Genomic DNA, 15,780 nt, shown 5'->3' with positions numbered 1-15,780 from the left:
GTGTTACTGTCTTTACATTGTGTACAATCGCTGAGCTTTAGGAACCCTCTGGACAGAGCTGAAGTTTATGGAAAGAGATGCTTGTTTCCAACATGCACTGTGAGCGGTAGACCAATCACAACATACTGGGCCATCTGACCAATCAGAGCAGAGTAGCTCTCGGAAAGGAGGAATTTAGAGGGACTGAATCATTAATTGAGTAATTTGAGAATCATTCAACAATATGTGCATTTTATGTATATTATAATGTATATTATGTGACAATTAAAATGTTTTTTTGACTTTTGATGCATGTAACCCTGTTGTAATAGACTGGGTAAACCCAGCCTGACCTGCCGGCGATTTAATTTTGCGCTGCAACTCAGTCTGGAAACCTGTGCATTAATTTCTACTGCTTCTGTTACACTTTTACAGGAAGCATCACAGACTGGTTTATCCACCCGGCGTGCTATTGGTGGGTTTAACACGATAACAGATAGAGAAACAATGGGTCGTGCCCCATTGATCAGGCCTCTAGTGGTTTGATTAGTTTATCCAATTTCGTACAGAGTTATTTGAATAATGCCAATTGATCACGCCTCTTGTGCAGTAGAAAATACAGAGCAGACTCCCCAGACCAATGTCCAATTTTAAATTGAGCTGTTGTAGCCTTTAATAATTAGCCTAGAAATCTAGACGCACCCTAGCGGCAGCAAATCTAATCTGCCTGCAAGTGTCGTCTAGCAACTCTCAATACCCTTCTGAGCTGTATTTCCCTAACTCTAGCCGGGCCAATCACATCGTGTATAGAGTCGGTGGGCGGGGCCATAATGACGATGGCCGAGTTGCTTCTAGTAAACACAGAAACTGGCGAACGGCGGTCTTTCGAATCAGCTTTGACCGCGACTCTGGAAGACTTGGAGTTCAGCTTTTTTTTCTGAGAAAAGGACAAAGAACGGCACTGAAGTCATTCTTAAAAAGGGAAGATGTGTTCTGAGTTTTGCCGACCGGGTACGCCAAATGTTTAATCTATCAAGGAGCTCTGTTTCACCTTTGTTGCTCTGGTTGGTGTAGCACTGGTAGCTCTATCCTATCGCGTGCAGAGGGAGTTTGAAAGACAACCGTTTATCCCGCCCCTCGGATTGAGCCCTGTCAATGGTGAGTTTCCAGACCAAAAATCTTGATGTGGGTCTGGCTTGTCAGGCTATTTAATAATAGCATAATTGGTGAACTTATAAAGTTGTACTTTTAAAGGACTAAAAGCAAGAGAATGTGGCATAAGAAGTCAAGAGGTCATCTTTGCCTTCACAGTTTTTACACATGGACGATCAAATGCTTTAAACTGAGGTAAACTAAAGACATTCCTTATGTCTAAACTATTTTACCTGTCACAAACATTGAATTTCTTTCAGAGAAAATTATATAAATATCATCTGTCTTGGAATGTCATTTGGCTGATCAAATTAGAAGACTGGAACTAACTGTGGTATAATTGCTTGGTATGTAGATGAGTGGGGGTGTGTATAGCTGTCAGCGGTTGAAGTAATAAGTTTCAGTCATCAGCACATTAGTAAATGAGCATCATTTACCAGAATCTGGTGTACTGACGGGCGTATTTCCATAATGACATGTTAGTAGTCTGTGTAGTAGAGGGCTCACCTGCAAACACTGCAGACAAAACACTGTGGATGATATGTGCGGCCCAGTGCAGAGACCACCTCCCCTGAGATAAAGTCCCCACAGCTGTCACACTTTGTGCCGTACAGACGCTGGTAGTCTGCTGTGCAAATGTACTCGCCGCTCTTCTGGAAGAATCCGGAATGTGCCAAATCACAGCCACACACTGGCAGAAACAGAGAGAGAGAGGAATAGAAATCAACATGAGATTGCCATGTTATTTATAGTAGAGGAAATAACAGGGAGAAAGAGAGGGAATGAGATTAAGGGATGTTGCAAGCCAGGATTGAACTTGTGCTGCCAATATAAGCACCACGGGTCATTTATATAACATTTATATTTACATAGTGGCCTTGATTCAAGAGAAAAAAGACACAAATGTTTATTTTTAAGATATTGATTTTTGAAGCTAGTTTCAAGCTAATTTAAACAATAAACAGAACCAATTAGACTGTATTAAGACCACATTTTTAGTGAACCAAGCCACAGTCAGATGTTCTTACTTCCATTAAAGCTCAACACACTGGACTGAACATGGTAATCAGGTCTTACACAAACTTTTGGAGTTCATGCAGCTAGAGTAGCTCTTTCAAAGCAAATGTGGGGGGCAAATCAAATATTATAACATTCTGATTTGTTATGTACATTTTAGGTGAAGTTTTCAATCATATTGTTGATTGATTGCTTATTCTAATCTAATCTAATCTAATCTCCGTAAAAAAAAAAAAAAAAAAAAAAAAAGTTATTAAATATATATATTGGTCCCTGTTTGGAACCCACTGTCACCCTCACTACAAAGTCTCAACTCAACATTGTAGCACACTGTAGTACAGAGAGAGAAAGCATTGATTGCATAATCTGAACTAAAGAGGGCTTGGCTGCTTGCTGAGATGCTCACTTACAGGAAGTGCTGCATTAAGAGGAGCAGTGTGAAAATGATATAAAACTGTTTTTAACATTGATAATAATAATAAATGTTTCTTGAGAGTAAATCGGCATATCAGAATGATATCTGAAGAATCATGTGACTCTAAAGACTGGAGTAATGATGCTGAAAATTCAGCTTTGAATCAAAGAAAGAAATTGCATTAAAAAAGTATTCAAATAGAAAAAAGTTATTTTAAATCAAATACATGCAGAGTTGATGTTTGTGTGCGTGTGTGCATGTATGTATGTATGTATGTATGTATGTATGTATGTATGTATGTATGTATGTATATATATATATATATATATATATATATATATATATATATATATATATATATATATATATACACATACACACATCTGTGCATATATTTAAATATTAATTATAGACCACACACACACACACACACACACACACACACACACACACACACACACACACACACACACGTTTTTTATACCGTACAAACTGTATTTTATATCCCCCTACACTGACCCTGCCCCTAAACCTACCCATGCAGGAAACATTCTGCATTTTAACTTTCTAAAAAAAACATCCTGTATGATTTATAAGCATTTTTAAAAGTGGGGACATGGCCAATGTCCTCAAATTTTACCCTCTCCTTGTAATACCTATGTCATACCCATGTCATTATACACATTTGTGTCCTCATATGTCACAAAAACAACACACACACACACACATAGACTCAAACTTTAAGAACAATAACAACCAAAAATCGAGGTACATGCCAAAGAACTATGAAAATACCCTGTGTACTTGTTGACACGTACTAGAAGTGAGAATAACTTTTTAAGTTTCTTATTATGGTGACAGATTTAACCCCTGGGGGATAAGTTACATTGCATGAATGACCATTTCAGAACGCATGCCTGTGAATCTCCCTGATCTCAGCAGGACTCGCATGGCATACTGTTACCACACATACACACGTTCAAGTACACACGCACGAATGCATGCACACGCACACACACACACACGCATAGTCTCTCAGCCCTCAGCATCCATCATCCTAGCAATGACAGTTGTTATTGGCTCACGGAATTGGCAATGATTGCCTTTTGCAAAATATGTCACCATACTGTAAATCATTAATTCAAAGTCAAATATCCTCACAAGTCATTTGTATGTCTTCTTCGTCCTTCTTAGTCCTTAGTCCTATTCTCAGACACAACCTTCTACAGAGAAACTCAGGACAGGACATTTAGAGAAATAACAGTAAATTAGGAGATGAAATCTGATGCTCATAGGATTCTTCTTGGTTGGCTTCTGATTGAAAGAACCCATACAGGAGTGAAAAGACTTTCTCAATGCATTTATCTGTCCTGATGTTATCACTATGTCATTGAAATGCTGTTGTAACACTGAATAGCTGCATGAATTGGGCAATTAAATATATAAAAATCTAAATGTATTTGCAATGATTTTGGTGGGAAGGTAAAATTATACAACATTGTGAACTGCATGCTTTTGAATGCATCAATAAGACCTTGTTGTCACAATATAAATATTAATAATATATACTTTAAAATTGTACAATAATATATAATTTTTAATAATATAGATTGCTATTTAGTTGTATATTTTAGGTCATAAAAATAATACTGGTAAGATGAACAATATTGAGGTGAACCCTAAGACACAGGATAAAGTCTCAGGATGTAATAGACGCAGGATAAAAAAATAAAAAAATAAAAAACCTACAAAGAAAGACCAAAATACTTATCAGAATATATTCTCGGTCTTATTGCCAGTGGCCAGCAGCCCCAAACAGAACTGGGAAAATCTGGAGTCTTTGGCAGTGTAACCACATGTGCAGGGAAATTATAGCCCTGCTGTGAATGTCTGTGTGTGTGCGTGTGTAAGATAGACACTGTGCCAGGCAGCCGCATTACAGACAACCACAAAACAATGGCATGTTGCTTCAAATGGCCCAAATGGATTGAAACCCTGCAATAAAAGAGAAAACTCTGGAGCACATGACATTTGAAGCCTAATGGAAAATAAAAAAAAAGGTCTTTTCAACTCAAATAACTTCCAGAGACAGACAGAATTAACATTTCTGCTTCAAAAATATATATAAAAGCATGAACTACTACAAAACTCATGACACTTTAGAGACACACAAAGGGTTCTCGTTGTTGGGCAAGTTATCTTGTAAGGTTTAGTTCACCCGTCTTTTACTCACCCTCAAGCCATCCTAGGTATACACACTGTAAAAAATAAAACGGAAAATTTACTGGTAATTTTCTGCAAGTACATTATAATTTTACGGAAATTTCCCTTGACCCTTAAAACACAAACTAGTGCAATGTTTAATTCAAAATACAGCTAAAACACCTGTAAAAAAAACAATACAGACAACTCCTTCATATTTATACAGTACATTGTGCCTTATTTTTACTGGGTATGACTTTTCTTGTTTCAACCAAACACAATGGAGTTATTAAAACATATTCATTTTTCTTTATGATAGGAGTGATTAGAGCATTTTTGAAGCTCCAAAAAGCATCAATCCATCATAAAAGTAAACCATATGGCTCCTGTGGGTTAATAACGGCCTTCTAAAGCAAAGCATTTTTTTGAGAAATATATCCATAATTCTAACTTTATAAACCATAATCACTGGCTTCCGGTAATGGCTGTCTACGTAAGTCTAGTTCTGGCGAAACAGCGATCTCTGACCCAAACTAAGCCTTCAAAACTTTTAAAAATGTAGTTAGTTAATGACTAATCAAAGGGGCAGTTTGTTTTAAAGAAAAATACCTAATTATATAATTTATAAATGAATCGCATTTCTGGCACTATGAGGATTTTGCATTTAGTGTGACAGCATTAGACTTGGACTGAAACGTTTTCAATATAAAAAAATATAATTAAGTTAGAAATGCACAGAAGGCACTTTTCTATTATTGTCTCCCTTTCAAGCACAATCTGTACTTCTGACCTGAATGTCAGAAAATAGCTGCCGTTTACTGAAACGAGGACTCATTATCCCATCTATGATGCTGCTGGCTCATGGAGTTCCCAACCCGACAGCTCTTCACAGAGACATAGCAAACAGACATGCAGGCTGGGCCACGTGGTATTGAGAGAGGGTTCAGGCTAAGAGGGTGAGACAGCATGAACTGAGACCCAGAGGGCCTGTGCTTTGTTCTGAAGCTGTGCCTGCTTCCTGTATCCCTGACCACAAGGCAATAATCCTGAGCTGAACGAGAAGGATGAGGATGATATAGCTCTTCGAGGCTCAGCATGAACAATATAACCAGAGGCCTTTTAGAAAGATGAACCGGTCACTGCTGGTCCCTGCAGAGGCGCTGAAAGGCCAGATAGAGTAATAATGTTCTTGTGAATATTCGGATTTCACTCTGAGAGCACATTCACAGAGACTTTATTAAATATATTTCTGTACCAGTGGACTGATTATCTTGTGGTATGCAAGACCAACCATTATATAAAATGCAGAAATGAAAAATGCAGATGTGTCCCAAAGAGAGGATTCTTCCATATATCTCTACAGGAGTGTGTTATGAGAACATAAAAAAAATAAAAAATAAAAAAAATAACAACAAAAATATAATTAAGCTAATGCATTCATGATTGACTAAAATGGACTGGTCAGATGAATCTAATCTAAATGTTTTTTAGATGGACTGGTCAAATAATAAGTGAGGAACATTTCAGTTCTGATAAAAGGCGCACAGAACAGCAGATCATTGGCTGAGAGATTGGTGGGAGGAACGTACTCTTTCACAGTTGCCATAGGAAACCTAAACCTTCCACGGTTGCCCTAGAGACAGCAGGGTCCCATACAAAACGCCTGAGGTGTGAGACTGCTTATTTGTGTGGCTGTCCAAGTCACTTTTAGACAACAGGCTATCTTCATGCCATGTGGGAGGCATGACTCAATTCTAACAGTAAAGTCTATAGCAACATAGTGTGGCCTCAGGATCCTGTTCTGAGGTAGGGTGTGTCTGCTAGGGGTTTTGATCTCTTGGAGTAACTATGTTTAAATCAGGAGCAGATGGATAGTCAGTGTAGCCCTCCTAAATACAACCATAACCCAAAATGCCTAGTGTATATATAATGAAGCTTATTTATATAACTAGAAGCTTTCCTTATATATATATATATATATACGCTTCCTGTATTCTTTAGTTGTAAGTTGCCTTGGATAAAAGCATCTGCTTAATGAATAAATGTAAATTGTTTCATTTGAAAGTATACATTTCTATAGAGAAATATAACATGTGAGGCAAGTAGAGATTTGGTTCACTTATGAAATGTGCTCTAGTTCTAGCCTGACATGGTCATACTCAATTCTAGTCAGAATATGAGTCTGAAACTGTTCCATTGGGCTGTGATTATGAGGCGTGTTTCAACCGAACCAGGAAAGACCTCAATTGGATAGACCTACAACCAATCAGAGCAACGAAGCGGCGCATTGTCAAATGTCAACAGAGTTCAATTTTTCGCGGGTTGTTTTCTATGTCCACAGGTTGAAGCGAATATTATGTGATATATAGACCCATGAGGGCGAATTTTAGCTGGCAACCTTGCCAAAATAACACACATTTTACCTCACAAATGCCATTTTTTCCCCGGAGAACCCCCCGAGAAGCTATTGTTTAGGGCTAGTAGTTGACGGGTTTTGTTGTAAACAGGCTTTTGTTGTTTTTACAACAGGCTGGTATACACGATCTTTGCCGGTGTTGTAAAAAAATAAAAATAATTTAATGATACAAAGAGTACTTACCCAACATGATCATCGTTTCTGAGAGAAATTGTGAAGGTGAATGCAGATACAAACAAGCTCTCCATTTAGTAATCGAAAAAATATAATCCAAGCCCCTTTGATGACTTGCATGATTATGTTACTGTTTATCATCTGTCCGTCGTCGTCTAAAGCCCGCCCTGATGATTTCATTGGTCCGAACAGTTTCTGTTCTGGGATAATTACTCCTCTATGGATCGAGGCCAGACCGAACTGCCCGACCTAAAAAATTTGAGGGCGGGGCTAAGTTCGGCTGGCATCCAGGTTCTGCAATGCAGGTCATAACACCGATGCCTCCATGTCATGATTATTGTCTACTATATTTGCTTATTATTTATTAAAACCAGGCAATTGGTTGATGAAACATCGATTCAAATTAAGATACAAATTTATACAAAACGAAATTGACTTTAAAGAAAGGCTTTATACAAAACAAAACTTAACGAAGTGGTTGAAATAATTTCTGACCTACTCCATGTCTTCCGACATATTGCGCATCTTATGATGTGTCCTATCTCATGCTGTTCACTTTTCATAATCAACACAGATGACATAAAAAAATAACAATAAATGTAAACATAAATATGAAACAAAATACCTTTTCTTAATGGCTAAAACAAGTATAGTAACCTACAGTACAGAGAAATGTCATGTCGGAGCAGAATTTGAGCGAACATCCTTTTACCTGTGTTTTGCCGGATTTAGCCAGAAATGCGGAAATATGCCAGCAATTAGTTGTAACTTTGGTATACATTTTAAATTTCTATTACATTACTACTAGTACTGTTACATATAATAAAATAAATCTCTGGGGGGCTCCAAAGTGCGTGGGCCCTTCGAATCGTCCTACGAAAAAAGAAAAGAAAAACCCCACAAAATTCTGAAGCTTGTTGATGCTTGTTTGCCTTCTGCATGAGGGCTATAAAAGCTGCTTTCAAGTTTCATTCATATGTCGCCACGGAGTTGAGACTAGCTGCACTCTCACTTCTTAGCTTTACCCTAGAGTTGGTTCACCCTCCACATATGGTCTCATCCTCTCGCGCTCTCTCTCTCTCTCTCTCTCTCTCTCTCTCTCTCTCTCTCTCTCTCTCTCTCTCTCTCTCTCTCTCTCTCTCTCTCTCTCTCTCTCTCTCTCTCTCTCTCTCTCTCTCTCTCCTCTCTGTTGAGGCATTTGCTGCTCAGTACCGTGGTCATTAAAACAGAACTGATTAAGGACCAGCGGGGGGACGGTTGATTATGTATTTATCAGCAGCCAACAGATGCTATTAAAATTCCATTCTTCAGGACTTTCCAATACCCTAAAACCCTATATGCTTCCATTGCCCCTTCTCTTCTACCCAACCCTCCATCCCCTGACTCTTTCGACCTACTCTTTTCATTTTATTGCATAAAGTCGTACAATTCCATTTTGTCATCTTCTTTTGTCCGGCTTGTGTGAGAGACAGAGAGAGACAGAGAGAGATAGGGAGAGATAGAGAGAGAGAGAGAGAGAGAGAGAGAGAGAGAGAGAGAGAGAGAGAGTAAGATCCTTTATGTCACTGTTCTCCTTCTCTTTTACTGAAAAAAATTATAATTTTTGCCCTTTCCAAAAACATTTATGCTGATGATAAATATTTTGTATACGTATACAAAAGTCTGAGACTACCAGGAAAATTAAACCTGTAAATGTATTATTGATTACACTTTTAAATACACTATTCTTGACAATAGGCTACAATTTTTAAAGGGTGGGGGGGTGGGGGGTGGGGGGGGGGGGTGAAATGCTGTTTCATGCATACTGAGCTTTTTACACTGTTAAAGACTTGGATTCCCATCCTAAACATAGACAAAGTTTCAAAAACTAATGTTGGACGTTTGATGGAGTATTTCTGTGTCAAAAATACTCCTTCCAGTTTCTCTCAAGTTTCGGAGAGTTTTTTTCGAGTATGGGTCGGCTTGACGTGAACAGAGCGGAAGGTCCTTGTATGGGCCGTACGGGCTCTTCTCCCGGTAGGGTGCGTGCGCGCGTGACTAGAGCGAGAGAGGAAATGCACGCCCAAACACTCGCTCAGCTGCAGATCCACTCGTCGGTGAACACTTATGTCGCTATATTCCGCGCCGCGCTCCACTTTATTCCTATGGGTGACATCAAGCGGCTTCAACGCTTCAGCACAGCATTCCGGGAAGGCAGCGCTGCATTTGAACCGATTTGAAAGCAGAAATGACGGGAAGCTTCACAACATCGCGGATCTCCACGGTCACTGCTGTCACAGGACTTCACCAAATCATACCAAAGAAGTGTGTTTTTGACGGAGCGGTGTTTTTGATAAAGGTTCACGGTCGGTGAGTAAAACTGCTTCAAATGTCTATGCTGTTGGCTATTGTCGCGTGAGTAAACATCAGTAAACGACACGATCGCGTGCTTCGTCATTCAAATGCACTAAAGGTTACTCCATTGTTGTTCTATGTAAAACGTTACGCTAGTCTGACATGCAAAACCGTTTTGCTTGCTTCTGCTAAGGTTTAGTCGCATACAATAGTCCATAAACCGAATCATGTCCTCATAAACTTCAAGTAAACACACACAAATGTTGACAGGCCACTAAATACAGTACATACCACAGAGACGGACGTCCTGCTGTTGCTGTTTCTCCTGTTCAGTTTGATTCTGGATCATATATCTATTAGCTGAGATCGATAGCCATGGGTTTCTCCACGCTTGAGGACGTCACCGCTTTGTGCGATCGTCATTCTTTAGCTCCGCCCACATGATACGCCTCCAGGCTCTCGTTTTTTTATCCCGGAAAGACTCGGTACAGCCTATATTTCTTTTATAAATATAATAAAACTAAAGACTTTTCGGAGAAATGAAGGATGCAATACTACTCTATAGGTACTCAAGATTGACATGAGATTGACTGAAACTGAGTGTCCCCCCCCCCCCCCCCAGAGAGTAGACAATAAAGGAATTAAAATATGTACATGTTGTAGTATTTTGTCAATTCATTCTAAAATATTTCATTATTTCTATGCTTGAAGAATTAAAGCAGAAGCAGATGTTTTGCTTGATCTGATGATTTACTTTTTACGTTTACATTTACGTTTTATAGGCCAGCTTTTTCCAAGCAAAGCCAAATGGTACAGACTTCAAACAAGTTCATTGCGCCAACAATGAATAACATTTTCAGCATAATGATTAAATTTCACATGAAGGAATCCTGCATCCTTACAACCATGGTTTTCATGTTTTTTTTGTGTGTGTTTTTAACAGAACTGACGTTGATATGGCGATTGGAATTATACAGATGTAAATTCAGTCATACTGTTGGATAATATTTGTTGCTCAGTGCAAAATGGAAATGCATGGTTAATTTTATAAATGCAAAAACAAAAACAAAATTAAATTAAATTAAAGAAAATTATGGTGTAACAAATCAAGAGACATACATAAATCAAAATAAAAAAATATTTAATTTCATTTCGAGTTGATGATGGAAGGCTTCAAAGGTTCGAGATGCATCAGTGCGCGCTGTGCACATCAAAGACGGTGAGAGCAAACGACTCCTTATGCTTTTGAATCACTCACGCGGTATTTTGATATCGCGCGGATCGGTCCGCGCTAGCGTTGGTGAGAAAGAGAAGACATATACAGTGACCCAGGTGGACTGTGGCTTCACACACTTGCCTTACTGGTTTGTATTATTGCATTCTCCTGTTCTGAAATTCAATGAGATAACTGCCCCTGTATTTGTAATTTATATGTAATAAGCGCTGTTAGCAGAGTTGTTAAAAGCTATAGCCTACGTCCGCCGCATATAATTTGACTCATGTAACATTAATTAAAAGAGATAACGTGCAAAATCTGACGTCAAACAAAGGAGAGAAAGGCGCACACTTTGACTTAACAAGCTGAAATCTCCGGTTTCACCATCTACACGACAACGCTGTAACCAGAGTTTCTAAAAATCTTCACCCTGTCCGGGATTTACAAAAAGTCGGATACTGCAGCGGATATTAGGGCTGGGCGATATGACGAAATATATCGTCTGGACGATAGAAAATGTCTATGGTTTTATATAAGGCTCTATCGCTTACGCCACGATAAGGCGTTCACGATAAGGCGCAGAACTTTACGTCAAGATGCACCTCACGGCACGGCATGCCCATGCACGCTGCAATACATAAACAAACATGGAGAAAGACGGTAGTAGACGCGGTTCAGACCAGGGTAATTCTCAGAGTAATTATGCCAGAGTGGTGGCATAGCGCTCAAAACAAACTTCAGACACAGACGCTGCAACGGGCTTTTACGCGTGGCACACCATAGCCATATATTGAAATATTTTAATGGCAGGTGTAGGGATGGCGAATTTGAAATAACAGCCGCGAGCCGCGCTCCAGCTCACACACACACATACACACGCACTGTCCTCCTAGCGCTCCCGTCCACTTACGTCACTTTTTTAAAATCCCCCACAGCGCGAAACACGAGTGCAAACGCTTTTCCGAGGAGCTTGTTTGTAATCTGAGGACAATGGCTCCTTAGTTTCGAAATGGTTTGGTCAAGGTGATGGCGTTAGAAAATAAAGGCGTTTGTCTAGCGTAAGAAGCTCATTTGAAACATTGCCGCGGCTCATTTAAGAAAATGACAGCTCCGAAGAGACGTCGCGGCTTTAGTTCGAGGTAGTGCTAACAATAATAAAAAAAAGACGATCAACACCTTATGTATTACCACTGAAATGTAGATATTTCCAAATGTAAGCCCATCTTAAGTGAAATGCACGCTTCATACTGTCGTCTGCTCTGGCTCTAACCTCGAGTGTTTAGCCTGTTTACTTTTTGCAAACCTTGTGAGCGCACGCTGTGACCTCGCGTCAAATGTTTTTATTGGTTTATTAAGTACAAACAGGCGAGTTATGGAAAATTGAGTGTGAGGAATATGTTCACTTCACACAAAAAGATTTTGGAATGAGATGGCTAACTGTAGTAGCGTTTAGTCCACTGTATAATAGCCTAATTTAGAGATCACTTTTCTTTTTTTTTAACCGACAACTTTGATCGATTAACGTTGATATGGTCAACCATTGGTCAAACGGTCATCGGTTAACATCCCTAGGCAGGTGTTAACTTTACCAACTGTCTTGCTTGAAAAAAAGGATCTAAATAAAATAAAAATGTAGTCCATACTACCTTTATTTGTTTTGTATATCATTTCAAACTGCATTTCCACATTGCAATTTTGTATAGACTATTCATAAACTGAATTAACAGAAAAATTGCTATATCGTTATGTATATCGTTATCGGGATATCAAATGAGCTATATCGGGATATGAATTTTTGGCCATATCGCCCAGCCCTAGCGGATATTGCATTTGCGTGGGGGCGAACAGCAAAACCGCATAGAAAAAGCTGAAAATACCCATGTTCATGTGGACAGGGCCTAAATACACAGGGCAAACAAGGTGATGATTAGACTAATTATCAAGACAGGGCTGGGACAAATGAACTCATAATGATGTGGGAACACAGGAATGGCGGGAAAATGAACAAAGGAACACGTGACTATCAAATACAGAACTGAAGGCCAGACAGACATGTAACAGGTGCGAATGCATAATTGAGTTTTCTTTCGCACCTTCTTGCACTTGAAAATGATTTGAAACCACATTAAAATGCGCACACAGGAATCAATAAGCGGAATTGTACTTTTATGACAAGTATCCGATTCCTAATCCTACGTATCCGATTTTAAAATTGAAATAGATTTTTGATTCCCCATCTTAGAGATGATGTTCGGCATGTGCCTCTGCCTATGACAATGCCCCCCATGTCTTCCTGACTATACCTGTCTGTGCCTCTTTCTACCCACTGCGTTGCTTCTCTCCAACCTTGCTGGTGCTAATGGGAAACTCATCAACTGTAATTAATGTGCTGTTTTGACTGAATGAAAGATAGAGTGAGAGAAAAGGAAGTGATTAGTCCCCTCAGGGCCCTACATGGCCCTCCACTGAGCAACCAGATGGTCTTTTGTGGAGTGGAAGAGTAACCGCAAGAAATCAGGGGAATGACAACAAAGAAATTATGGATATGCTGATAACAGTTAAATAAATCCAAGGGGCTGAAGTCTCAAAAGTAAGACACATTGGCACTCCCACTTATGTACTTATCTTCTGTAGTCTATCTAGGGCCTAACTTAATATTCCCAAGCATGAATAAATATAACTAATGACAACACAGCACCAACAAAGTCCTACAAATTTTTATCCTGCTCATCAGCCAACCAGATCGGAAGTCATAAAAATTGTCACTACTATCCCATTTTAAAATAAAATAATAATAGAAAGTATACTTTATATTCTGCTCACCATCTTACTACTGTATATAAGCACAATACGAGTCATCTATATCAAAACAGCAACAGTTTTTTTCAATAAATATTTGTTATAATAAAAAAATTTAATTAAAGATACCAAATATCAAATAATAATATTAATATTAATTATATTAAATATATAATAATATGAATTAATATTATATTATTTGACATAATATACAATAATATATAGGGCTGGGCATTATGGCCAAAAAAAATTATCACAATAAAATTGTTCATATCATGGTGCAGTTCTGGGGTGGACTGTCCATCTGGAGCACTAGGAGTTTTCCCAGTAGTCTGCTGTAAAATATGTGCCGGCGAGTTAGTGTTACTATAGTAAATCCATGGTAAATAATGATGATTTGTAGATTGAAAAGCCTTCTAACAGGATGTTAAAAATGTCAGCATGGTTTCATCTGGTTTAAACTAGTTTAATTTAAATCACAGAGACATTCGTGTTCTTCGCTGATTCTCACAGCACTGTTTAGTGGTCACATGATCAAGACCATTCAGCGAATAAATGCATCCGAGTGGACAAATGGTCCAATGGTTAAAATGAGAAGAGATTTTGTTGCATAGATATTGTATTAAACGTTTATCTAACTTTTGTTATAATTGTATCAAGGAAAACTGTATTGTGTGATAATAATCATTATCATTTATCCCCAACCCTAATAATATAGCTATTAGTATAAAAAAAATTGTATTTGCTTATTTGTCAGGGACAGTGCAGTGCACATTATTACATACATAATTGTTATAGACAAGCCATAACAAAAAACGTGTAGATGTGTTGCATAAAAGGTTAGCCAATAGGCTAATCTGCAACCCCAGTCTCTGGTCAGGCCTTTGTAAAAACATATATTTACACAACCACATTACACAAGACAACACATCATCCAACACAGACAATCCATTAAAACTAAGATAGCTCAGTGTCCACATGTTCAGAATTTCACCTTTCTATTAAATGTTTCCAGGTCTGTTTCTGTTTTTATTTCTGTTAGTAAGTCATTCTAAAAACGGGTCCCTATCACTGAGAAACTTGACTGGCCAAAAGTGTTTTTGCGCCCCTCTGCTATGCAGTTGCCACCCACTGCTCTCCTAGTGGCAACTTTCCTTATGTGTATTTTTGTCACAAAAGGGAAGAGTACGGTCGGAGCTAAATTATTTATACATTTAAAAATCTATTTAAGAAAAGAAAACTTGATAAAACTATAAAAAATTTAAAAGCCAATACTTCTGTACAATCAAGCAGTGATGCCACTTAATTGGTTTCTGATCCATTATTTTCAGTGCTTGTTTATGTAATGACACAATGGGTTAGACTGTTGTCTGGGAAGCTTGGCCCCATATAGTAACACCATACGATAAATGAGAGAGTATCATAGCATGAAAAATAAGTAAAGCTGCTTTGACAGGTATATGATTACTAATCATTCTAAAACAGTTTAGATTTGTCCGGGCAGTCTTATATAGTTTATTAATATGTGCAATGAATTTGACTTGGGAGTCCAAAGTAATACCTACAAATTTAAATTCCTCAACTTCCTCTATGGCTTCTTGATCTATTTTAATGATACATTTAGCTTTTCCTCTATTTGAGAAGCACATAGATGCAGCCTTTTTGACGTTAAGCATCAGATGATTGTTTTTACACCATTGGAATATACCCTCCATTTCCTTAGTCAGGATTTCTGCTACTTTAGTCGATGTCTTGACTGATGCTTAATGACTTAATCGTCAGCATACATTTGACAATTGGCTGACCGACAGTACGTAGGTAAATCATTGATATATAGACTAAAGAGCAGAGGTCCCAAAATGAAGCCCTGTGGAATACCTATTGCGCATTGTAATGATGTTGAGAGTTGTTTATTTTAACCCATTGTTCCCTATGCTCCAGATATGATGCAAACCTAACGATAGCATGTTTAGAGAAGTTGAAGCTGGCAAGTTTATTCAAGAGTATGGTGTGGTTCACAGTGTCAAAGGCCTTTTTTAGGTCATTAAACACAGCTCCCACAACATTACCCTTGTC

The 15,780-nt window shown here is 38.4% G+C and overlaps 1 protein-coding gene across 9 annotated transcripts in view; it reads right to left on the bottom strand.

The window, feature by feature from the left end:
• The window catches only part of ablim3 (actin binding LIM protein family, member 3), an 84,653-nt gene that overhangs the window by 43,393 nt on the left and 25,480 nt on the right, over positions 1–15,780 (bottom strand). For all 9 annotated transcript variants that reach the window (XR_010908359.1, XR_010908360.1, XR_010908362.1 and 6 more), the window contains exon 3: positions 1,639–1,822. Coding sequence is in view for 1 of the 9 variants with exons in the window: in XM_067457498.1 (XP_067313599.1) it covers positions 1,639–1,822 (184 nt within the window). In the remaining 8 variants the exon portion in view is untranslated. The remainder of the gene's footprint in view (positions 1–1,638; positions 1,823–15,780) is intronic.

This window comes from Pseudorasbora parva, chromosome 11 (assembly GCF_024679245.1).
Source record: "Pseudorasbora parva isolate DD20220531a chromosome 11, ASM2467924v1, whole genome shotgun sequence".
Taxonomy (NCBI): domain Eukaryota; kingdom Metazoa; phylum Chordata; class Actinopteri; order Cypriniformes; family Gobionidae; genus Pseudorasbora; species Pseudorasbora parva.
The sequence above is the reverse complement of the archived record's forward strand: the minus strand, read 5'-3'. Positions and strand labels throughout refer to the sequence as shown.